A 24,927-nucleotide genomic window follows, 5' to 3' on the forward strand; every position below is an offset into this window, starting at 1 on the left:
TCATTTGGTATAACTTCTACTTTCCCACGACTTTTTGTTTTCTTTTGACACGGTTTACAACTCAATGCTATTGTTCTTGACTGAAAGCAACCGTAAAGCCACAATCATTAGCTATGGCACATTCTCGTATACAGGTGGGGTTTTTTTGTTGTAGGTAAGTGATTCAGGTACAGACACTTTGTTAACATATATGGGTGATTCTGCTTCAGGTATTTCATTACTAGTTGTAGGCGATTCATAATGGTCTCCAGTGGCACAATATTCTTTCTCGGAAACCACAAGAAGCTTATAGCAACTGTCATTTGAAGTCTGTGAATATACAAAATACAATAGTCTGGTTATGTTAGAAACGAAAAATATACCAGTGAACTAATGACAAAAATGCTTGAATATGGTACAGTCTTTCAAGCAATAACGATAACAACAGATAGCAAGAAATGTAAAACATAGAACACACACACTAAAAAAACAGTTTCAGTATTGCATGGAGAGAAATGTGGGTTATTTTATTCTCAGAATAAAGGAAACAAGCGATGAAACTCGATGTCGTCGCACAAGTTATGTAATGTACATTATTGGAAAATGTGGTTTATTTGATTTTGAAAATAAAGTTAAACGTAGATTGCATCTTTAAAACGATGGTGGAGGTGATAGCATTTCACGGATGTGGGCACTACCTGAATTTTTCCTAAGCAGCAAATTTGAACAACGTAGGGCAAAAAAAAGGTAACCCAAAATGTTCAAATAGTGTCAACAAATCCTGCTTTCCTGTCCAGAAGTCACAAATTCTCCTTCGTTATTTTTAACCGTAGCTTTTTAGTAACAGGATCGTTTATCTTTAAATCTCCTTTGCAATTGAAAATTAAGAGAGGAACTTAATTTGAAATTGGCATACATATCTGAAGAAACAAAAATAATATTTTAAGCTTCTATGCGAACGGCAACCAGATAACACTGAATGCTTAACACTGAGTAAAGTGAGTCGGAGATTTTTGTTTTACCATTGTACGTGGATTCAGCGTAGCATATCCATCCTCCATCCTGTAAACCTGTGCTCTGTGTTGGTTAGTACCTTCATTATTCCTATCCCCTGTCGCCGTTGACATTCCAAGTTCCCTTGCCGCATTTGCTGGATTTAATAACGAACTTTCGTGATGCTCAGTTTCATTTCTGTGACAATAAGTCATGAAAAAAAGGGGAAGAAATTAAATGAGTTTTGAATTTTGGCAATGTGTAACAAGTCTAGCGGGTTGAAAGAGTCTGAATTTTAAGTTAGAATGGGCAAGTCTTCAACAAACTTCTCACATGCACATGTCCCAGGATTATGTACGAATAAAGTGAACAGACTTTTCGCCTGTTTGTGCTCTTCAGTGTAGTTGTTCTAGCCCTGCGATGCTTGAGCAACTTACACAGTGGAAATTACTATTACTAAAAAATAATGCAGAATAAAAACGGAATAGTAAGTGCAGTTTAAAAACATATATGAATACATTGGTTCCACTCTCAATAAATTTAAGTTCAGACCTCTTAATGATAAGGCGGCTAACCGGAAAGACCTTCATTTCAACAAAGCTAGACTGAGGAACAGCGATTGTGTGACTTTAAATTTGTTGTCATTGGGCAAATATGAAATGTTGCATTTTCGTTCAAATGTAAGAGATGTTGGCCTGGGTTTAAAAGACAAATTCACTTCCTCGATAAAACTTGCAGCGAAAAATTATCGCTGCCCCAAAATTGATTTTCAAAAAACGATTTATACCAACAGAAGTTACCTGCTCGTTTTAAACAAGAGGTGTTTTTATACAGACATTTTTGCCAGCTTTAAAGCATTTGAGAGGCAAAAATAGTTCTATATTAAGAGTGGTTTCTAGTTTCGAGATATGCCTTTTAATTGGTATTTTGACTTCAGGGGTTGTCTCAGGTAGGCAGATAATCTCTACGTGAAGCGTTTGCAAGTAAAAGCAGTGGAGTGTACGAACTTGCTCCCGCAAGAATATTTTGAATTCTTACTGTAGGGTAATGCTAGATGCCTTGTAACCAGCAACGGTAAAAGTAGAAACAGTACGGCAACTCATTTGTTTGGGTAGTCCTAGCACAAAGGTTACTTTACCTCCTTTCCAAAAGGTCCAAATTATAATTGTCTAATGATATGATGAGATGATGGTTGAGTGATTTCTCTAGTGACTGAAATATTATATTGTTCAAATGAGAAATCAGGCGCTTTAAGTTGACATAAATACCTCGCTGTCCTGATATTTGCGGAATCTAATTTAAGAAAAAATAACAACAATTATCAGTTTTAATTCTTTTAGTAATAATTTAATCAGTACGCTATCGATTGAAAGGAAAGTGTGGAGTACGGAGTGATGAGTATGGAAAATGAGAAGTTCAAACCGAACAGTGTGGAAAAAACGACTTGAGAAAATATGGATTGTGAAAAGCCATGAACATAGAAAAATACTTGCTTTCTGTGGATGAGATGAATGGGATTTCAAGACGACGATTTTCTTTTCGACGTTACAACCGTAAGTGATAAGACGTGAGAAAAATCTTCGTAACGTTGTAATACGACTACTAATTTATTTAATTAATTTGTTCTGATCAAGAGAGGATGATGGCATGTTTATGCCAATGAATCGCAAAGAGAACTGGGTAAACGGAAGAGCAACTGACCATACCAGAAACGCAAACGAACACATAAACGGAAGAGCGAGGAAACGAAAAATCCGAATGAGCACACGTGCACACGGTGACAACTGCGGTAAGAAAAAAAACGAATTTTCGGGCCCAAAGTACGTAATTAAGGCATTATGGTAACGTATAATGATAAATCTAAGAGAATTTAAGCAAGCCTTATGTAGCAATCAACCAGACTTTAACACTCATCCACATTTAATCATTTTGAATATTCATACACCTTTACAGTCAGGTTAAATTTCTTTTGCAACTACAGTCAACTCTCTCATAGAGAGTACTTCTCGTAAGCGACTACCTCCCGTAAGTGACCACTTCGTAAACAACCGTTTTGTTTCTCAGTTAAATACTGTTTCAAGAGCTCTCTCGTAAGCGACCACCACTCAACTTTCTTAAGGGACCGAGACCACTTTTTAGGCCAGAAATTACACATATTCTTTTGTTTTCTGTTTCCGGTAAGCGACCATCCAACATAATCACGTATGATCAATAGTAAATCATTACTCAGAAGTGACAAAAGTTCAATTTTTAATCACGCTACCCCGGACTGCTGACAGATAATAACAGTTTACAGGCAGAGAAGATGGCTATAATTATACAATGAACTGTGTAAAACTCGCGTTTTGATTGGTCTAGAGGAGTGTGTGATTAGAGTATAGACGCACGATTGACGTCATCGAGTGATGTGAGTGGCACACGTGATCAGAGTCTAGAGTCCAGCCAGAGTGACTGGTCAACAAAGTTTTGCAAACTGTTTTTGCGTTGAGAGTGATCTCAACCAGGACAAAAAAGCTAGAACTTTGTTGTGACGTGAAAAGGAAGCAAATATTTGTCGAAATATGTCGCCGATAGAAATCCGGTAATGGCGAGTAATCGATTACAAATCGCAGTGAAGCGACTTACGTGCTGTAATATTTTGGGGTCAGGATTTTCCTTCTGAAATAAAGGTTAGTTTTGAAAATATTGTTACTGCAATTCTTTCGGATTATACTCTAATTTAGAAGATCACAATTGCATGTGTGTAGTAGTCTAAAACTGAGTTTGCTGGAAAGTTTTTGACTCAGCTCAGTCCTGACGCGATGCTCGCTTACGAAATGTGTTGAAATGTCTTGGTTATTGTATAAAACAAATAGATTCCATTTTGCCGTGGGTCTGTACTCTGATAACGCACAGAGGACGTCAAAACGTGGTGAGAACATCAGTCACGCTACTCGCCTGCGGCTCGTAGCGTAATTCTTTGTTCTCACCACGTTTTGACGTCATCTGTGCGTTATCAGAGTACAGACGCACGGCAAAATGGAATCTATTTGTTAATTAGATATGTAGGTAAACGGGAATTGTTACAGTGATCTGTTCCAAAATGTTATACAAAGTTTCATCAAAAGAATGAATAGATGTGAAAAAATCAAATACATTAGTGTCTATTTGCCTTATGTTAGCTGCTAAGGTAATATTTTTATGTAATTAATTAATCAGTCCAATATTAGGCTTATTTTGTTGATCTTTCCCGTAAGCGATCACCTCCCGTAAGCGACCACTTTGTCGTGCCCCAAGGGTGGTCGCTTACGAGAGAGTGGACTGTATTTTGATTATGGCACGGCCATTGTTCACGACGACTACTGGTGTTTCAATGGCTAGAAGGACTTTAATTTGACACGGGTCTTTCAAATTTTTCTGCATTTTTTTAAACAAGACTGTAAGTTTATTGTCACGACTATTATACTTTTTTATACCATTCCACATTCTGTCATTGGTTTATAGTATTTCTGAAACAATTTTGATCTTTTCCTGTGGTTTTGGAGAAATCGACCAATCCAAGATGATGGTCTTTAAGGACATAGTTCTTACACCATTGGACGTCAACATCCTATCTTGTCGACCTCTGAGGAACCACTTTTGGACTTACCATATACTCTTTGCATTTCCTTGTCATAGTTTCTATACTCTGAAGTAGATAAGGTGGGTATTTTACCCTCCTTCCTGCAACCCAAGGAACTCAAAAATGACCCGAGTGTTACTTGGATATATTTAACAATTATTCCATGAGCGCGCGTTGGATATGAGATGGTATATAGCCAACGAGGCGCGAAGCGCCGAGTTGGCTATAACCAATCTTATATCCAACAAGCGCGAATGGAATAATTGTTTTATTAAATTCTCCCCGTTTGGATATTGCTGTTGAAGTTTACTGAATTTTAAGTAAAAATTTCTTTCAAATTAAAACGACCGGATGCTGAGGCAACTTCAGACCAAAGCGCGCGAAACGTAATGATCACATGACACGCGCAGCTCTTTGCAAACGGAGTTGAATGAAAAATCGAAAGCGAAGTAGATCGGACAAAGCCGGACATTTCAATTCAAGAAACGTTCAAGTGTACGAGTAACAACTTTTCTGAGACAAGCATTCAAGTGCTTTTGGAGTTTCAGCTCATTGTGAAGCGAAATAGTTGTGCACATTTGAGCAAATGTTTTGCTTTGTGGTGTCGAGCGAAGGAAGGGATCAAGGACGGCTTTTTTATGCTGAACTGAATTCCACGCAGACGTTTTAAAACACTTGAGGCAAGCCGAGTCCAAGTGTACGAGGTACAACCTCCATGAGACAAGCATTCAGTGCAAGTTTTTAAACTTCAAGCTTATGGAGAAGCGTAAGAGCTGTGCACATTTGTACAAATGTTTTGCTGAGTGGTGCCGAGCGACGAAAACGAACATTATGGCCGCCGCTCGTACGGATTTCATAGATGAACATTTGTAACTGGAGTCCTCGTAAACGCGTAGAAACAGAAAGGCAGGCATTAAGCTCTTATTGAGAAATTTCTTCGATCGGTTTTAACCTCTTACCACCAGGATTTGCAAGCCATCCTGAAATTTTTTTAAGGTAACCGGTTGTTATTGTTGTTGCTGTTATGTGATCTAAATCGTAAAATCGTGCAATTTTTCTGATTTAAAATGAAACTTCAGAGATACGTACCATTAAATAGTGTCATACCGAACTTCGTGGCTTTTATTATTGTTATATTGAGATAGCATTGTCAGGTATTTCTTTCTTTTCTCTTTTTTTCTCCATTTTTCCGAAGAAACTTTCGCTTCCCGCCGAAAAAAAATTTTAGCTTAGCGACTCCTGGGGCAATCGTTTTCCATATAAGATCAAACTACGGTATATGAGCTGATAACCGGGATTTAGTGAACCAATCAGAACGCTAGAAATGCAATATCCGAGGCTGAGAATTTCATAATAATTGGATATAACACGATGATGGAAACGGAGAACTGTGTATGGGTTATTTACACCAGGTCATTGCACTTACTTGTACAAGATTCTTGGGCAGTGGTAGGTGTTCATATATGTCTGCTACCACCACTGGTCTCCCCGCGGAAGGGTCGACGCTATCACTTTAAACGAGAAAACAACAACGGGCAGAGTCTTAACCATCTGGATGGCGCTTCCATTCTCCATAACTTCGCAACATCGATCTTCGCCATCTTGGATTTCTGGATTTCCCAAAAACTTCAGGAAAGCTGCGGCAATGAAAGCTCGAGGGTAAAGAATACATTCAAAATAGGCTCTTTTGGCAACCGCGAAAGGGGTTGATACTTTCATATGACGTGCGAATTACGTCATTGATTATTCTAAGCCATCATCCTTGAACCGCCACTTGGATTTCTTGATTTCTCCGAAACCGCAGAAAATCGTTCAAATTGATCAAAAAGATAATCCAGAATAAGTAAAATGTTTTCTCTAAGAAGATAAAAGAAAAATCTAGGTATGTTGACTTTGCTGTTTTAGAGACAATAGGTCCGGCAAAAAAGAGTTGATATCTATCCTCTTTCTTCCTTTCATCATTTAACCCCAAGTCCAATCTTGAACTCCAAAAATATTTTCCTTTCTTTCTCAGGAACAACGAAAGACAGGCCAGAATTTCTTTAGTTATTTTTAACCAATTCAATCAAATATCACGAGCATATGGGCCAAATTTGACGAAACAAATAAATATTCTACTTGATATCATTATGTACACTGCAGAAACCGAAAACAAGAGGAAAGTAGGCAAAAAATCGAATAGTTAGCTATAATATCACCCCAACAGTCATACGGCGAAAAATTATGTAATAGTTTTTCAAACGTACGTCTTCTGAAGAGAAAAGCCTTGTCAATTCTCACTTTTGGTGCCCAATCAGACAAAAACGGATCTTGACAAAAATATTTGAACGGGAAACATTACACCGTTCTTATTCACCGATATAAAAGTCTTTGGCCTAATCAAGATGAAACACCAATTTCACCCTGCCTGCCTAGAAATGATCCCTAAAACCTACTTTCTTGAGCCAAATAGTGTTACGTCCTGTTCCAGAGTCCCAAACAAAAAAACACTTCTTAAAATAAATTTGATTTAACGTTTTGTTATTTTTTAGTACTAAATAAAACCTCAAATACAATAATTTAAACCTACAATTGTAGGTGCACTTTATATTTCGCACTGATCAGTCTTGTTGGAGCCAATAACAAGAAGTACACTTAAGTTTAATAAACAAGCGGCCAAGATGCAGATCAGAGTTTAGGGTATAGACTGCGATCAATTCATTGGCAAAATGTTACGTAAAAATATCACCAAAACACTACATAAGCTAATTAGTACCTGATTGGCATTTATTTCTCATCTGCTAATTAGGCTAAATGGAGCTTACTTACCTTTGTTCCGTCGTCTGTAAACATAGATGAACCAAGCGAGGTTCGAACTAACCAGTGGGATGATAGCCAATAGGATTAAGATGATTGTAATCAAATTAAAGTTGCTCGGTTTCCTTGCATGAGTCGCTGAAAGATATACATGTAGAACAAATGAGGACCAGGACATGGATTAAACAATGAAGGAGTTTCGTCTTTTTGGGAGTGGTACCACAAGGGACACCTATATCGTGTTGAAGAATTTTACCTTGTTATTACAAAAACAAGCTCGTAACCTGACGGCTTTTTATATCGGCAATCGCGCGCGCATTCTTAAAAAAACTAACGGTAAATCCTTATGTTGGCTGCTAAGCAATGCGTGACTGTTTAAATGCCTTATTTGGTTTACTAGTTTCTACATGACACATCCGTGACCTTAAAGCAAAAGCTGACAATGTCTTTATCTGAAACCTATCTTAACACACATTAGAAGGATACCTCAAAAGATACATAAATTGAAACATGCGTTTTGCTAAGCCGTTCAACAATATTTTCAGTTCTAATCTTTCTTGGGAGTATAACAGAGTAATTTTATTTGGAATTTAGCCTCTTCTATTTCTAACATTATCCTCAAGCTCCAGGCGGTTCCATTTGGTGAACTTTCTTTCGGAAGTAAAACGTGTCCTTTCGTGGTTTGGGCCTCGGACTAAGCTTCAGAATCTGCCAAGTGTTACTGAGGCTCAGCAAATGTACATGAAATCACAGTTTGAAAATCGTGATCCTTGGTGGCATATTTGCTGAAGTCTCTCTGATAAGGGTAGCGGCCATCTAAGAAATCGGGGCCGCAGTTTTAAAAGGACTTTAAATTTTACTGTTATTCTCTATCTAATCAGCGATGTTGACTTTCTGACGTAGACCGGATACACCAGTTTTATTTATTTATTTATTTATTTATTTCTTTATTTATTTATTTATTTCTTTATTTATTTATTTATTTCTTTATTTATTTATTTATTTATTTCTTTATTTATTTATTTATTTATTTATTTATTTATTTATTTATTTATTTATTTATTTATTTAGCGGCTATCAAGGAAATCGGGGCCGAAGTTTTGGAAGGACTTTAAATTTTACTGTTATTTTCTATCTATTCAACGATGTTGACTTTCTGACGTAGACCGGATACACCAGTTTTTAATTATTTATTTATTTATTTATTTTATATACTAAGATTTGTTATTAAAACAATAAAATGAGGCATTTCTCTCTAGACTTTCTGTACAGCAAACAAAACACTGTTCAAAACAACAAAAAATAGTATTGTCTTAAAACAGCGAAGCGTAATCCAAGTAAGGGGATTGGTGGTCTTAATCGCAACCGTCCGACTCGAAAGATGGTGATGGTGTAACATTTTATAGATTCTATAGACGCTTTCTATAGATTCTTGGATAGAATATATGTAGCAAAAAAAAGTTCATACAGTTTATTAACAACAATGATTTCAAAAGAGTTCCTTGAGGAACGCCGCAAACAATAAGTCGATAATCAGACATGAAATAATGAAACGCTAAGTTTAAATCGATGAAAGAAACCACTTTTACGAAGGAAGAGAAGTGTCAAGCTATATTTTTGAGCGAGGCTGGCGTGTACGCCCGTTCGACCGTAGGAATGAAAGGCGAAAGTCGCGCGAAAATGGTTGATGTGACTTGTATCTGGCCATTTTCTGTTATGAATCAGCTTGTAGAAGCATACAATCGGCTTAGCAAACAACTATGCACGATATTTGTGGGAGCTATAGCTGAGGTGGCTAAGTTTTTTAATAAATTATCGAAGACGTCTACTCTAGACTGGTACATATCACCTCGCTTGCGATCTTATTGCATAGGCTTTCCGATAACGTTAATTGAAATAGTTGTATATCACAAAGCCTCTATGCAAACTTGCAGGAAAGACTTACCGGTCGGTGGTAAGCTGATAGCGGCTGGCTCTCCATATATCCATTTCTGTAACGACAGTAAACATAAATTTTAAACGTGAATATGTACTAACTAAACATCATCTTAGGACAAAGGATAAGAGCAGGGGGTTGGTCGAGGATCTAGATGTTTTAAAATTGGAATCTTAAAAGTTAGGTTTTGGTACTTCTATAAATAGAAACAAAATTATGTATTTGGGAAAATGAGAAACATACTGAATAAGGAAAACACGCTGATAAGTTGTAACCGAGTTTCCTACAAATTCTACGTCCAGGTGCTTTGCTTTGCTGTACCTTGCTTTGCCTCGCCTTGCATTGATTTGGCTTGGCTTGGCTTTTCTTTACTTTACTTTACTTTACTTTACTTTACTTTACTTTACTTTACTTTACTTTACTTTACTTTACTTTACTTTACTTTACTTTACTTTACTTTACTTTACTTTACTTTACTTTACTTTACTTTACTTTACTTTACTTTACTTTACTTTACTTTACTTTACTTTACTTTACTTTACTCTTCTCTACTCTTCTCTACTCTACTCTACTCTACTCTACTCTACTCTACTCTACTCTACTCTACTCTACTCTACTCTACTCTACTCTACTCTACTCTACTCTAGTCTACTCTACTCTACTCTACTCTACTCTACTTTTACTTTACTTTACTTTACTTTACTTTTCTTTTCTTTACTTCACTTCACTTCACTTCACTTCACTTCACTTCACTTCACTTCACTTCACTTCACTTCACTTCACTTCACTTTACTTTACTTTACTTTACTTTACTTTACGTTACTTTACGTTACTTTACGTTACTTTACGTTACTTTACTTTATTCATGTATATCAACACTATATACTAAAATATATTATATGCGGGTCGTGTAAATTGTCTTTTTATACTTGTTGGAAATAATAATCAACTCAATATACTAATTTATACAAAGTCAACATAACAACAATACTTTTTCTTTCTGTTGGCAAAGCAAAAACGCGTTAAATGCTAAGGAAATTAAAGTTTATTCTATATTACTTATAAAGTAAGTCCTCTTTGGCACTCGCTACTTAACGACAGAACGACGGACATAACAACAACAAGAAAAGTTTTATTGTCATTTCGTTATATCTGTCATTTATCTTCTATTACGCTATTATGTTACATATTCCACACAAATAGCGTATAACATCCGCAGAAACGATTTGACACTTGCGTGGCCATGTCGTTATGTCACGTTGCTGCTAAAACCAAACTTCATAAAAGTACGTCTTTCGACCAATTACAAGTTCACTGAGCAACATTCTTACATAATTCATCCTTCATGTTCTTACCCCTTTAAACTTAGTCACCCCTCTTATGTACGCCTTATACTTCGTCTCTGGTTCCAAAGGGGCATTCTTGTATCCTCCGTACGTATTTCCGTCTCCTAGAACAAACTCTCTTGGACCGTTTAGTGTTCCCCGTGCGAAACTTGCAGCAGTATAAATTTTTTCTCCGTTCGCCTTTGCCTCCTTATAACCCGAGATCTCGCCTGGTAAAGATGGCGTCTCTTGTTTGTTGACTGTTCCAACTTTTTCAACAACGACTTGATGGGCGCTAGAAAAGGATGAAGACATAGGTTAAACTCGCACCAAGGCGTATGAGATAGGATAACAACGTTTTGTCCTAGAGCGGTTTACAATTGGATGCCGAAGCTATTTCGGAGCGTTAGTTTCAGTTTTGCTTTACTATGCTCTGTGATTGGCTGGCAAAACTCGCAGTAAAATCCAGGATACTACAGTTAATACACTAAATGTGACAGCAACCATTATACGTACACATCCAATCCACAGTTGACCTTGGTCCTTTTTAAATGTAAGACTAGGACCATCAGTATATGATAAAATGCCAAGACAGAAAATTTTACTCCAGGCGTCAAACACTGTTTAACTTACACGACTTCCCCATTGCTATCTGAGGTCGGCGTCAGGACAATGGTAATCGTCGTCGGTGTGATGTTATCGTCGGCAATCCGAGGAGGGGCTGGGGCGGGTGGAGCTAAAAAGACACAGCCTTCAGTAAGTGACAAAAGAAGTTTGAATCATGCAAAAATGACTAATATTTTGATTATTATTTTGTCTGCGTTCAAATTAGCCTTACTTACCTCGTTCAACGTAAAATATTCTTTTGATATTTGAACTCAAGAACGAGGCTAGTGAGGCAAATCTTAATGCAGACAAAAGAATATTAAAATGTCAGCCATTTTTGCATAGGGTCTATAGAGCAATCGGTATAATTTTGGCCGACAACGACATTAAATCCACTGACAACAAGAAACTAATTAATAAGATAGCTAAATTTGTAGTGCTGGATTTAAGTAAACATATAAAAAATTAACGTGTTACGATGCTTCGAACACTATCATCAAAAAGAGAAATGAAAACTCAGTAAATAAAAATTACTTTTAACTTACTTGCGGAATCTGATTGCACGCACGCGTTTAAAGTAAGCTTCCGTTCACTAATGAAAAGCATCATCGAATTTGGCTCGGCACTTTTTATGGACCAAACAGTTATTGGTTAAATCTGCTTTTACATTCCCTGCTGCTCGTGCTTATGTTTTCCAATTGATTACTTTTCGTTCAATTTCGGCGATGCTTTCCTTAACTTCTGGGGAAATTCAGAAATCCAAGATGGCCGCCATTTGGCAATCATGACGACACATACCGTCAACACTTCCCGTTGTGGACCTCAAAGGATACATCTTTGGACGTACTACCTATCCTCAAAGTCACATTGTCATTGCTTTTATACTTGCGAAATTATGGAGCAGAAGAAAAACAAGCCAGGTGTAGATAGGGTTCACAAAGCATCACAAGGCTGACATAATTCTGAACGATTTACCACTCCTCGTAAAATGTCATCTGGGACAGAAGACAATTTTTGAGAGTAAATAAGCGAATAAACAAAGGACTCACCTGTTGATGGTGTGTTGACTACGACGGACTCACTTCGGGCACCCTCTCCCATTCTGGTAAATGCTGTTACATACAAAATAAACTCCGTGCCAGGTTGACGCAATGCTTTTCTGATAACAGTAAACCGAGAGGTTTCGGAGTGTGTGACGTGGATGTCAATTTTGAAAGAAGTGTTATACGATCGTCTTCCCTCGCAGTACACCTTCATGAGGACGAAATGCAACAAAACATTTCATTATTTTATTACACCACAAGGAAAAGGCAAGACTAGAGTATGTTATTATACGACAAGAAAAGGCAAGCCTATAGTTATCTTACCTTGTAGCCAGTAAGTATTCCATTGGGATCAACTGGTTCTTTCCAACTGACATTTATGTTACCATTCTCTTGTAGCGATGCTCTGACATCTGTTGGCTTACTAGGAACTGCAGGTTACAAAATCATGTGCAAATTAGACTTTTAACAGCATCAAGCCTTTTCAACCTTGGACTCACATTAGGGAGCTTTAGATTCCAATACGAGTACGAGTATTTGCCCTCACGGTTTTTGCGAAGTATTAAGAGGAAATATATCCCAGGAAGGTTTATTTTACTCTTTATGAGCGACGAACTTGACCCAATTGCTTTGAATGAAGATAGCTAAGCCCTTTCGTGATTCCAAAAAGACGACATCACCTACGTTTCGAGGACTTGTTTCGCCACTACGTCGTTCTCACAAAAACCCGTAGTAAAATAACGACGGGCTATCTCGTTTCCCGCCAAAAACTTGTCAAAGGCGGATTTTGTCTTTGACATTTACAACGGCTCGAACCAGGAACCTCCAGCTTCAAAGACCACGCACCACGCCACGCCACTGCGCCACACATGCACAACTCCCAATGCAGTGATTAATTTTGGTGTTATTTTATTAGGTTTTTAGTGTTTAACTATCTAGCACCCATGGCACAACGATTTTAACAGCCAAATGACTTCGGACTGGCAAAGAAGAATACCGAAATAAGCAAGGAACACCCTCAGACGTTTCCCCATCGCATTTCCTGTTTCCATTTTGCGCGAAATCCCTGTTGACTTGGACGACAATCTTGATCTGCTTGAGCGGCATTCAACAGTGCGCTTTCCTCACCAAAATATAAACGTACAAAGACTATATACATCGGTGCAGTGTTCTTTTGTCTATTTCTTTTAATTTCGGACGCAAAAAACGTAAATTTTTATAATTGAAGGAGGAAAGAACCTAAACCGAGCCGTGAGAGAACGCTGCATTTAAAAGTTTACGACCAGCGAACGAGGGACATTTCCCACACATAACGCTTAACTCGTTCATTGCGCATGCTTGAAAGTTTACGACCCATCGACCGATCGAGTGACATTTCCCCCACATTACGATAACTCGTTCATAGCACCTGCGCGTATTCACGAGTTAAAAATTACTTCCTCGTGTACAATTAACCTGAAGCATAGTCGACAAATCAGTTAACCGAAGAAGAGAAATTGTTTAGTCGCAGGACTCCTCAAAAATATTTTAGCATATTGAAAAAATGTTCGAGGAAGTGTCTATACCTCGCTATCTCGTCGGTCATATCTATACAAAAATTTACAGTGTAAACGAGGGTTTAACCTCTTCACAAAATGGTTTAACTTGTCATTGTTCGCTAACAGCTGGCTAGATGTCGAATAAACATGGTTTAAGGGAAACTGCATTTAAATAACTGGTTTAGACCACGACTTTCCTAATTCCGGTTGAAAGTTCGTTTAAATAGCCGGCCCAGTCAGTGTACAGTGCTTACAAATTCGAGTCCATTCGGGTCTTTTGTTATCCTGGTATACAGTGTGTGTACACATATTGAAGCTGAATTTAATAGGCCATTCCGAGTTGCTGTGAACCTCATTATGAAAGCGAGGCTAAGTGCAAAACGTTTTACAAAATTAGTTCTGTTTGCATACAAATGAAAACAAATTTTCCTAATAAGAACTTTGCACTTTGTCCCGCTTTCGTAATAAAGTTCAAAGCAACTCGGAAAAACCAAGAAAAAAAAAAACAACAACAACAACAACAACGAAAACATCGCAAAAGTGTCTGTTACCTCCTTGGTGTGTCCTTGCGGTTAAGTTTGCCATTTCTCCAGCCTTTATGGTGACAGCCTGGATGGTAAAGGTGTAATTTGTAAATGGCTTTAATGAAGATATCAGTCTTTGTTTCTTGGGATCTCCCCGCGCATCGATTTCGTGGCTGTTAACTTGCCGTCCAGTCTTAGTGTCATAAGTTTTGATGTGATATTTCCGTATAATCCCATTGGCATTAACAGGATCACCCCAGGACAAGAGTACATCCGCATCTGACATAACTTGGCCGCTGAACTGCGTTGGGGAACCGGGACCTGTTGAAACAGAGAAGAAACACAGAGATAAAGGGAAACCCAACGGTTCGCTTTGGTCTGTGAAATATTTGTCGAAAAGGCATCACAAAATTGATGAAAAGATTTTATATCATACCGCTAAACAACATTACTGACAACGGTAAGGAAATTGGAGACATCAAGAGGCAAGATTCTGATTTGATCAACCTTTGCCAGGGCCAACACTCAGTAGGAATTTCATGGATTCGCTTTAGCACCTCAACGTACACTGAAGAGTTAATTCTGTGATCCATCATTACACGTTTTAGCTGAACTCGATGACTACACGTACAAATTTATGTGTCCTGCCGACACAAGCTTTGAAATGGCTCAGGCTACCATACACATGTAACTATAAGCTAAAATTACATGCACACTGTACATGTAGTCAATTTATCCATCAGTTATACGATGTAGCTCATGGTAAGCATAAGACGCGCGAGGATGTTATTTTACTAGCCTGCGAGCAGTCTCTCCTTCGCTCGAGAATCTGCGGGGAAGAACGCAAGATATTCGAGGGGCGAGTCGCGCGCGCGAGCGGTAAATCCGCGAGTAGCCCCCGCGCTACGCGCGGCTTTGCCGCTCGCACGCGCCACTCGCCCCTCGATTGTCGTGCTCTTCCCCGCGGATTCAGGAGCAAAAGAGATATTATTCGTAGTCTACTATTTAACATGTACCTACTTTAATTTAAATGGCCTACTTACGGTCCTCAAAGGTTGTTGTATTCAATACTCTTGAAGCATTTCCGATCTCTGTCGTTCTTCCTCGGACTGTGATGTAATAATTAGTGAATTTTCTTAAACCAACTAAAGTACGCGTAAATGTGTTCCCAGTAACTTCAGCTTCAGCATCCTGATCGTCCCTCCTTTGTCCATAGGAAATTATGTATCTTTGTATGACTCCATTCGGTATGGCTGGTTCTTTCCACGTTACGTCAATCGTCTCAGATGAAGTGGCCTGAACAACGACATCACGAGGATGACTTGGACCTGAAGTATTGTAAAGAGAAAGCCGAGTGCAACACAATGATCACAACAAACACAAATACAATATGTTAAATTGATATTGAGCGTATTTTCTCACAAATTTGTATCAGTGATATACAGTTGTACAATATACAGTGGTATTTGACTGAAATGTTTTCATACACGTCACATTCTACAATAAACGGAGAAGGTTACAGGCCACAAAATTGGGCAGTTAGGTTAGTAGATGTGCACACAATCCCACGTTAGTTCACACAACTTGCCAAAGTATTGCTCCAATGTTCACCGTCAGATTTATAGGGAAAAATGCCATGCAAATAATGTACCTTTTTGTAGCGTTTCCACGTAGTAACAAGGTTCCTTTAATGGTGACCTTCCAGCCTTGGTATAGCCTGCTACTTTGATGCAGTAGTTGGTGTAAGGTTTCAATCCCGTGATCATGGTACTTGTTTCACTTTCACTTGTATTCTGGCTGAACTGAGCGGCTCGATCCTTCACGTTGTAAAACACAGTGTAACCAGTGATTACGCCATTTTGGTCCTTTAGAATGATCTCCTGCCATGCGACTCGTATGGTGTGAGCATCCTCTGCCTTAGTTTCATCTTGGCCTTTGCTGATGACTGGATCAGAACTGGGAGCTGTTTTGACAAACCAAACGGTCTGAATTCATAAACGATCCATCACAAAAAGACCATTAACTGTGTTATCTGTGCGAGTGACTGAACCTATTCAGCCTGGGGGCACAAAGTGCCTCTTCCCAACAATGACTTGATGTTTCCAAAGTAACAAGGTTTTGGCAGCCTGTTTTGCCAAATTGGATACTTTTACCCTCTTAAATTTATTTATGCAAAAAAAAAAAAGAAGAAGAAAGAAAGAAAGAAAGAAAAAAAAGCCCTTTCAATAGGGTTAATACAGCTGTACGTGAAAACCTTTAAAGAATGGCCGACTTTGAAGTGCCACTTTTTGCTACAGTATACATGTAGCCAACAGTACTCAGATCACCAATTGCAGGGTGGGGGGTAAGTGTTTGGTGGGGGTTGGTCGTGTAAAAGAAAACTAATTATTAATTTCCCTCCCCGCCCCACCCAACAGAAATTCCCAATCCCTTCTGTAGGGGGAGTGTGAATATTTTCTGGAACTACACTGTACACATTTCACATTTTCACAGCTAGAGGCTGACATCTCTGTGGCATTTTAGTTAAGTACATCATCATCCTCATCATCTTCCTCAATTTATAGGGCATGTGTACAACAAATGTATTTTTTTATTCTCTGTAAATCCAGCTATATCCATTGTACTGTGAGGAATGCAGCTAACATACTTGTTGTACATTGCTGTGTTGTTTAAATACATGTACCCCTGGCCAATGTCATTTTCAAAGAACAGTCAAGAAGTGCTACAACGTCAGCTTCATGTTCCTGTTCAGCAAATATTACTCACCGGCTTCAAGTGTTCTGACTTGCTTGATGTCAGAAGGAATCCCTGAAACACTTGTTTCAGCACTCACTTGGACGAAGTACTCTGTGTACTCCTCCAGAGGTGACAGCGAGTACTCTGTGTCGCTTGTATACTGCGATGTGTCCAGGTTGTCACGTTCTCTACCATATGCCACTACATATCTCCGAATATTTCCATTTTTTGTAAGTGGTTCAAGCCAAGTCACTTTGATTTCTGTGGCTGAAAGTACAGAAAGCTCCACGTTCCTGGGGGGTGATGGGGCTGAAAATAGAGTAGTGGATTAATATGAAACAAAAATTAAATTGTACATTTTACTGCATACTCGTCCATACTACATAATTATATGTATAAATTTCAGAACTGACCTAAACTGGCTTATCAGTGTTAACTGTTAACAGTATAAGCATCCTATGATTTACACAGACTACAAGAAAGCTGTAAAATTGATTGTTGACTTCTGACGTCAAACGTTGAAAGGGATTCGAAACGCAGGATATTCATGACTTATTTTGTGACGAGTTACAAACTGCAGGAGCAATTCCCCACAAAAATGTATCCGAAAGGAAATATCATAACATCTTCTTGGTCAGGTCACTTTCTTATGGATTACCAACTTACTCCAAAGTCTGGTGAATGTTGTGTTTTCAGCCAAGCAAAGGCCTGACTGTCTAGCTGGGATAAATGACCAACAGAAAAAAAAAGAAAGATGCAATCACATTTGAAGCTCATGTTGTAGCTATTATCCCACACCCATCCCCACATTAACTAATTTAAAATAATGCTCAAACTATGTAATGTTACTCAGTGTTTTATTTGCTGCTTTGCGCTAAATTTTGTAATAAAAACGGAAATCTTGCCCATAACCATGTACCTCTAGATTTTTATTACAAATGAAGCGCAAAGCAACGGATAAAACATTGGGGCAACGTTCCATGAAGGAATTGAGGGCCACATGCAAAAGTCTGGTGAATCTGAGCTAAAACAACAGAAAGTGGTAGGGATACACTATACACGTAGGTCGATCATGCACCAAGCCTTTCAATTGTCTTACGTTATATTTTCTTTTTCAGGACTTACCTCCTTCATTTGGGATTATTTTCAAAGGAGCAGTGAATATGCCAACACCAACTGCAGTGTAACCTGCTACTTTTACAGAGTAACTTGCAAATTCAAGTCCTTTAATGGTGTACGACAACTGATCTGGCCCAACGGTCACACTTTGCTCATTCCCAGATCCCTCTTTGGTGTAGTTGATTCGGTAACCAAGGAGGTTCCCTTGCTGTTGCTTTACTGGTATCGCATCCCACGACACATCGACTGAAAGTGGTGAACTAGAGCCTAATTTGAAGTTGCCGGGTGTAGCAGATGGTACTATATTATAAATGAAATTTAAAAAACAAACATGAGCCTACAGCATGTAGCATGTTGCATGCACCTCTGGCTGGGTTCTCACCTGATTTATGTTATCATAATACTGATGTTTTATGCTGTTCACAGACAGTTAAATTTCCACTAGTTTTATACACTACATGTTACATGTAGATTCCTGCAAACACAAGTTTCAGTGGTGGATCTTAACAGTGTCAAGTACATGCAGGGAAGCCCTTATTTTTTGGGCAAGAGCTGCTGAGATAAATGTATTTCATTTCACCAGAAGAAGAAAGTCAAGCTTGTGGGAGTGATAGAGTCAGCCCCCCCCCCCCCCCCCCCCCGTCCACCCTTATGTTACTGAAGGTACAGATCAGCCACTGGGTTTACTATTGGTACGTGACATCAACCAACATACAAGCAATGTACTCAGTGAGTAGCTGGCGCTCCTCGTGTGTTTCACACAAAGAGGTTTTCAAAATTACATGCAGCACTGTAGAAATTGCTGTAAGTCCATGATTGTATAATTACATGACTTGTATGAACTCAAGATATTTGACATGGTATATATCTGTTTGGGATCTATGCCAGAAAATTCAACAATTAAAATCTATTTTATCATGCGGCCTTGTCTTGTGTAACTTACAATATAATATTCACTTACCAAATTCACCAGATCTCACTCGCAATGGTACCGACCAAGGGCCGACTCTCTTGTTAGTATATGCTTGCACTCGGATAGTGTACCAAGTGTATGGTTTCAAGTTATCAAGTGTTGCCACTCTGTTGCCTGTTTTTACTTTCTGTGTTGGATTAGATGCCCCATCCTCCAGCCACCGCACACTGTACCCTGTGATGCCATCATCGATCTCAGCTGGTGCATTCCATGTGATGCTGATAGAATTGGTTGAGATAGAGGTCGCAGCAAGTGAAGATGGTCTACCAGGTAAACCTAAGAAGAAATCGATTTGTGCGTGAAAATTTCAAGGTCATAAGGTTATAGCCATTACTAAAAGAAGATTTGGATTATTTGTTGATCACTGGGCAGGTTGATCATGAATTAAACTACTGCAATCACTGTATACACATTGCACTAGTATTCAATTTGGTTAAACGTGTACTCCGTATTCGACCAGATGCACCAGTCAGCTCCAGGAGAATTTATTGTTACAATGGTGAAATTGCAAATAACTTGTTGAGGATTATACTACTATGCGCCACTACTATACGTCACACGGGGGTACCGGCCCAACGTGATCCGTTTTCTTTACGATTAAATCCGATTATGATAGCACAAAGACACAAATTCTGGACAGCTTCACAGGGAGAGGATGAAACAATTTAAACCTGGCCGTTTTACTAATTTAAAGGTGCTCCTTCCAGCAGAGTCAATTGTATTGGGTTACAGGGCCTACATCAAATTTTTAAATCACCGAGACAAGAAAGAATTAGTGGAAGCATAGTAACTTGGATAACAAGAATAAATAAGTCGAATGAGAAACGTTTATTAGTGCCTTGGGGATTAAAAGTGCCGAAGATGAATTTTCGATACCTTTTACAACATTATGCGTTACCATGTTGTAGAGAAACGCCACAGGCTACCATGTGTTAGCCAAATTAAAGTATCGAATAACTGGTTAATGGATTCATCTTTGTCAAAGTCAAAGATATTTCTAAATCTCAACCTTGGGTAGTTGTTGACATTAGTCAACCTCCCGAGTCTACCCAAGTTATTCTTCCCGCTCCTCAGAAAATGGGCCTTCACGTTAACGCGCGCGGACCGTTTGCATATACCCGATGTGCATGTTATTCTACAATAAATTATGTTCTTTTAATTGCTAATTGTTAGGACGATCGCCGGGTACGTCACAACCGATATATTGTCATGCGTTTAGAAATTAGGCAGTCGGGTTCAGGGAATTAAGCACGTTGCTTATCTGTTTTATTGTGGCGTTTACTTTCCGCCTCAATACTTTGAGAAAACAAAAGATATAACAGCTGAAAAACATGTAACTGAGATTTGTACACTGTTACCAGACATGAATAAATCAACCTTGCCAAAGTTAAATTTATTGTTAACATGGCAATACCTGCTGTTGAATTACAGCCATCAATCTCCATTCTTAGGGCGCATCTGTTGGAGCAGTTTGTTGGATGCAGTCTAATGTACTGTGCTATGACAGAAGGACTTAAATCAACTTTAACAGTGTTGGTATCATCTACATTGGCTTCAAACACCTTTGGAAAAAGAATACAAAGTAACAAAAAAATATAATTTGTTTATGAAAACAAATAAATAGAAAATCATTTATCCTGCCCCCAATTTCGTGCAACTCGATATAACGATTAAGACTGTGGTTTCTCTAACGTCTATTACATATTGGTTCGGAATGGCACGAAAATGCGGCATAAAAAACCGTAGCAACTATTTGAGAGATCGAAATCTTTCGGAGTTTTAAGTTAGGGTTGAAATCTCACCTTATCGAAAACAAGTCAAAAGATGCTTTTAATTAAGAAATTTGGTGAGTAACCGTACGCGAGATCAGGAAATTTGTTCTACTCCGGCCGAGGGCTCTTGTGCATAATTCAGGAGAGTTACTTTAGCAGATATGAATAATAACAAAAAGACCATCCCTAACAACAAACTTACTTTAGTTTCTCCTTGAACAGTATAATTCATCCATGTATTTCCATCATCGCCATAACTCAAGTAAAACCTTGTAATATATCGGCCTGAGCCCTTTAAACCTTGCACTGCAATGGCTGTGATGTTCATCCCTTTCGGAAGATTCACTTGTATCCAAGGATGTTTATCAATTGTATCAGGAACCCATGCTTTTTTGTCTCCTAACCTTGCATAGTGAGCATACGAATCAGAATTCGTCACAGAGGAAGCAGTAATATCATTGTCAGGAATTGTGCCTCTTGCCATTCCAAGATCCGAACAACCTGAAACAAAGTTCTATCCTAATTAATAACTAATTTTCTATCTTCATAAAGTAATTAACCGCGAGCAGAGCTTGTTTTTATCTCGATAACTCATCTATTGCCTAGGCTTTTCATCCAATTGTTCTGAAAAAAATTGTATTTGATTTAGGCATTTATTGTTTTGACAAGCACCGCACAAGCAAGGCTCTAGAATGCATCGTTACATAACTTATTAATTTCAGTATAAAATAATATTCAGAATTTTTCATCACTCTATAAAAGTAAAACGAAAAGTTTCTCTTAAACTTTCACCTCTCATTCTCAAAGACTGTAGAAGTTGTCTATTCTTCGGGATTTTCTACAGGGTAAAATGATTCTTAAGACCGACGTTTCGATCACTTTTACTGGTCTTCCTCAGGGTTGACATAAAAATAAAACAACTATCCGCCAGATTGAATTTTACTGAATCATACTGTACCTCTGCTAATAGCTTGTGTGCCTAAAGAAAACACAAACAAAACATATCAAAATTCATGGACTTCATTTAGTAATCCACATAATGAATTACATCTTCAAGGTTGGTTAGAGGGGAGAATAAGTGGGCACAATAATTAAAGGAAAATACGAAAATAAATTGGAATTCCCGGCTGCGCTTTTATCAACAATGACAACTTTGTAAAATATAAAAATACTTTTAGAAAAAGTGTATCCGACGGCTACGTTGTTCGTTCTCGATGCTCCGCTGTCCAAACTTCGCCTTCGCCCAAAATTTTTTTCAGCTATGTAGGCTAAAGCTGGCTCCATTGCATAAAGAGGAAGTGACCATAACAGGAAATAAAGGATATTACACGGCGGCGCGAAGATATGAATTTTATTTTATTGTGGTACAAACCATATTTTACCATCGAGCCCAGCAAAGTGAATAAAATATTGTTTTTGACACGAGAAAATAAAATTTATATTTTCAAACCACCATGTAATTTTCTATTATGTAGACAATCTATCGCTTGCCATTTTTCATTGACTGTTTACACAAACAACCGTGGACAAGTGGGAAATTACGCCATCAATATCCTCACTCGGGAGGATTATGGAAAATATGCCACTCGAATCCGGATGTAGTGGTGCATTTTTAAGCATTCCTGTCTATATAATAACACGGGATATGATAAGATAAAGGAAATACGTAATATTATTACAAAAGACGGAATTTGGGGAAAGTTGTTATTTAAAAAGGCAATAAAAATTTAAGAACCTGTGAGAGTCTAGACCTGAAAGCGCGCTGTAGTGTTTACTATTTCAGATGATCTGACTAAATAGAACGATTTCAAATATTAAAATTCTAACTTTTCTCAGAGCTTAGTTTCAGTTGTCCCATTGGATACGAAATCACTTCATTAATCAGCTCATAACAAGAGAGGATCCTTGATCCTCTCTTGCTCATAACTGGAAGGAAAATAACGCCAAGGGATATTTTTGAATTTTTTAATACCCCAATTCTAGAAATTTACTAAATTTGAACACCCCGAAAAACCAAAAATGCATTTGTCTGCCCCGAATACTGACACACATTCAACAAAACCCGCTGCCCCACCCCTCTCTGCTGTCCCTTTATTTGTATTTCTATTTTAAATTCCTATGACTTCAACTTCCCCACTCAATGATCAGTTTAACATATGTTCTGTAACACCTTCCTGCTAACACTGAAAGGTGTCAGTTTACTTTAAAAGCATTTTCAGTTTCGACCGGCCGCCTACGTAATACATTTTTTTAGTTGTCTCACAGTAAATACCACACAGTCTGACAGACGTAGCATTGCATTGCCTTGCGTATTTCTTTACTTTGCCAGTTTATTTGCTTATTTCTGCAGACTTTTATCACCATCATCATTATTATTATTATTATTATTATTATTATTATTATTATTATTATTATTATTATTATTATTATTATTCAATGTGTTGGGAATCAGGAGCTTTAAATTTCGCTTTCTTTCATTAATAACACGATGTCTCTTTGTGTAGACTATACATAATGGAAAAACTCCGGTTTATCAGAAAGAGCTTGTTTACCATTAGATATTGAATCTCGTTCCGTTCAATTTCAATTTTGTTGAAATATTATCTCGACAAAAGAGTAACGAAATTGTCTGTCGGGGGTTGTTCATAGAAGCTACCTCACTCGAATTTTAAAAGGTTGTTGTTTCAGCCTTCAAGGTAATTGACTTGATTGAGTTAATTTGACCGCAGTCGGGCCCCAAAAAGATAGAATCGATGAAAACTTAGCATTTCATCGAGGTTGCAATGGTGACCGGAAGAGTAAAGTTTTTCCAGTAGTTTAAGACAACACCTGATAACTGATTAAAACGTATTCCGTCTAGTCTTATGTAACCCTTTTGTGATTGTAGATGCTGTCGCTTCTGCTTGCTTCCTCCATTTAGTAATCAATAGCTTGTATCTAATACTAAATAACGTAACTTATTCCTGCTTGAGTCTTACCTGTTCTCTGGGTTCCATGTAAGAGACAAGTATAAATCGCAACCAACATTACGGTGTTCGAGTTCAAAATGCCCATATTAAGCAGGAGAGTAAGAAATCGATCGATCGGCCTTCTTAACGCTGCGTAGAAATGATAAATAATACGTATTTGAAGCTAACGCGCACAGCCGAATTTTGCTTTCAGTACCACTTCATCTCTGTGCTGAAAGGGCGAGGAAAAGAGCTAAAGCGTGACGGTCTCGATAGGACATCCTGTTATTGGATGGTAAGACAAACATTACTGGGATTTCAAGACGTTCCTAAATCCCCAAGGAGACAATAGGGAAGATAAGCAATTTAATGGAGGGGAGCGGAGCTAATAAAAACGAGTTAGTCAACGAATTGCCAGCGCTAGCGATAGTCTTTCCGTCTACTAATTTAAAAATCTTTCATCCGTTGTTCGAATATGTGATATTTCAGATAATTCATATATTTCACTTTCATCTATCTATCTTTCATGGGTATATCCCGACGAATCTACTCGAGCCAAATCCAAGGTTTTATTAATCGAACTTGATCGAACTCAACTGAACGTAACTTAATCGAACGATTGGGTTCGATTGAGTTTTACAATCAAACACAATCGAATTCTCTTACACATACACAAAATGGAGCACATAAACCCAAAGCAAATTGGATTGAGTTCGACTGATAGGCTCGATGGTCAAAGTTGACATACATTCGATTGAAAATGGGGGTAATATAGGACAATCGCACGAGTTTGACCGAATGTTTCCTTTTTCTAGGCTGTCTAATGGAGTATTCAGGGAATGATTGTAGCGTATTTTGTGTGCGAGAATATATAGAAGTACAAGACTCCATTTATGTCGCTATATCACAAATATATTTTATGGGTAATAAAATAAAGTCCCGGTACTGACAGAATCCTCACATGTCACAAGTTTACCAATACCACTCATCAGGGACACGTAAGCCAAACAGTCCAAGCTGTCCGTGTTAGATCGACAA

At 38.1% G+C, this 24,927-nt stretch overlaps 1 protein-coding gene and 1 long non-coding RNA gene across 3 annotated transcripts; one reads left to right on the forward strand and one right to left on the reverse strand.

The window, feature by feature from the left end:
* On the reverse strand, positions 1-24,086 carry LOC146465416 (phosphatidylinositol phosphatase PTPRQ-like). 2 transcript variants are annotated; one of them, XM_085128754.1, is made up of 19 exons: positions 23,920-24,086; positions 21,900-21,920; positions 21,144-21,442; positions 20,584-20,731; positions 19,158-19,445; positions 18,203-18,496; positions 17,108-17,386; positions 15,993-16,304; positions 15,385-15,669; positions 14,369-14,662; positions 12,604-12,710; positions 12,286-12,487; positions 11,264-11,366; positions 10,661-10,925; positions 9,315-9,360; positions 7,382-7,507; positions 2,241-2,265; positions 1,002-1,170; positions 1-309 (listed from the first exon to the last, which is right to left on the reverse strand). In XM_085128754.1, exons 1-19 carry the CDS (start codon positions 23,993-23,995, stop codon positions 112-114), a joined length of 3,537 nt encoding a protein of 1,178 aa, XP_084984880.1. In that variant the 5' UTR covers positions 23,996-24,086; the 3' UTR covers positions 1-111. The 2 variants fall into 2 exon arrangements, with proteins under 2 accessions (XP_084984880.1, XP_084984881.1); XM_085128755.1 differs by lacking the exon at positions 21,900-21,920.
* LOC146465417 (uncharacterized) lies at positions 1,177-2,214 on the forward strand. Its single transcript, XR_014868323.1, has 2 exons — positions 1,177-1,894; positions 1,966-2,214. It is a non-coding gene; the product is annotated as an uncharacterized LOC146465417 (long non-coding RNA).
* Positions 24,087-24,927: the final 841 nt, after the last annotated feature.

This window comes from Pavona decussata, unplaced genomic scaffold (genome assembly GCF_977016875.1).
Source record: "Pavona decussata unplaced genomic scaffold, jaPavDecu1.1 SCAFFOLD_156, whole genome shotgun sequence".
Classification (NCBI taxonomy): Eukaryota; Metazoa; Cnidaria; class Anthozoa; order Scleractinia; family Agariciidae; genus Pavona; species Pavona decussata.

What these genes read in the sequence shown, in the direction of transcription:
- LOC146465416 (XM_085128754.1), bottom strand. Translation starts at nt 23,995, where the DNA reads ATGGGCATTTTGAACTCGAACACCGTAATGTTGGTTGCGATTTATACT. An exon ending in GAATACTTACTGGCTACAAG is followed by an intron (nt 12,488 to 12,603) that starts GTAAGATAACTA and finishes GTCCTCATGAAG; the next exon opens with GTGTACTGCGAGGGAAGACG. An exon ending in GGGTGACTAAGTTTAAAGGG is followed by an intron (nt 9,361 to 10,660) that starts GTAAGAACATGA and finishes CTGTCGTTACAG; the next exon opens with AAATGGATATATGGAGAGCC.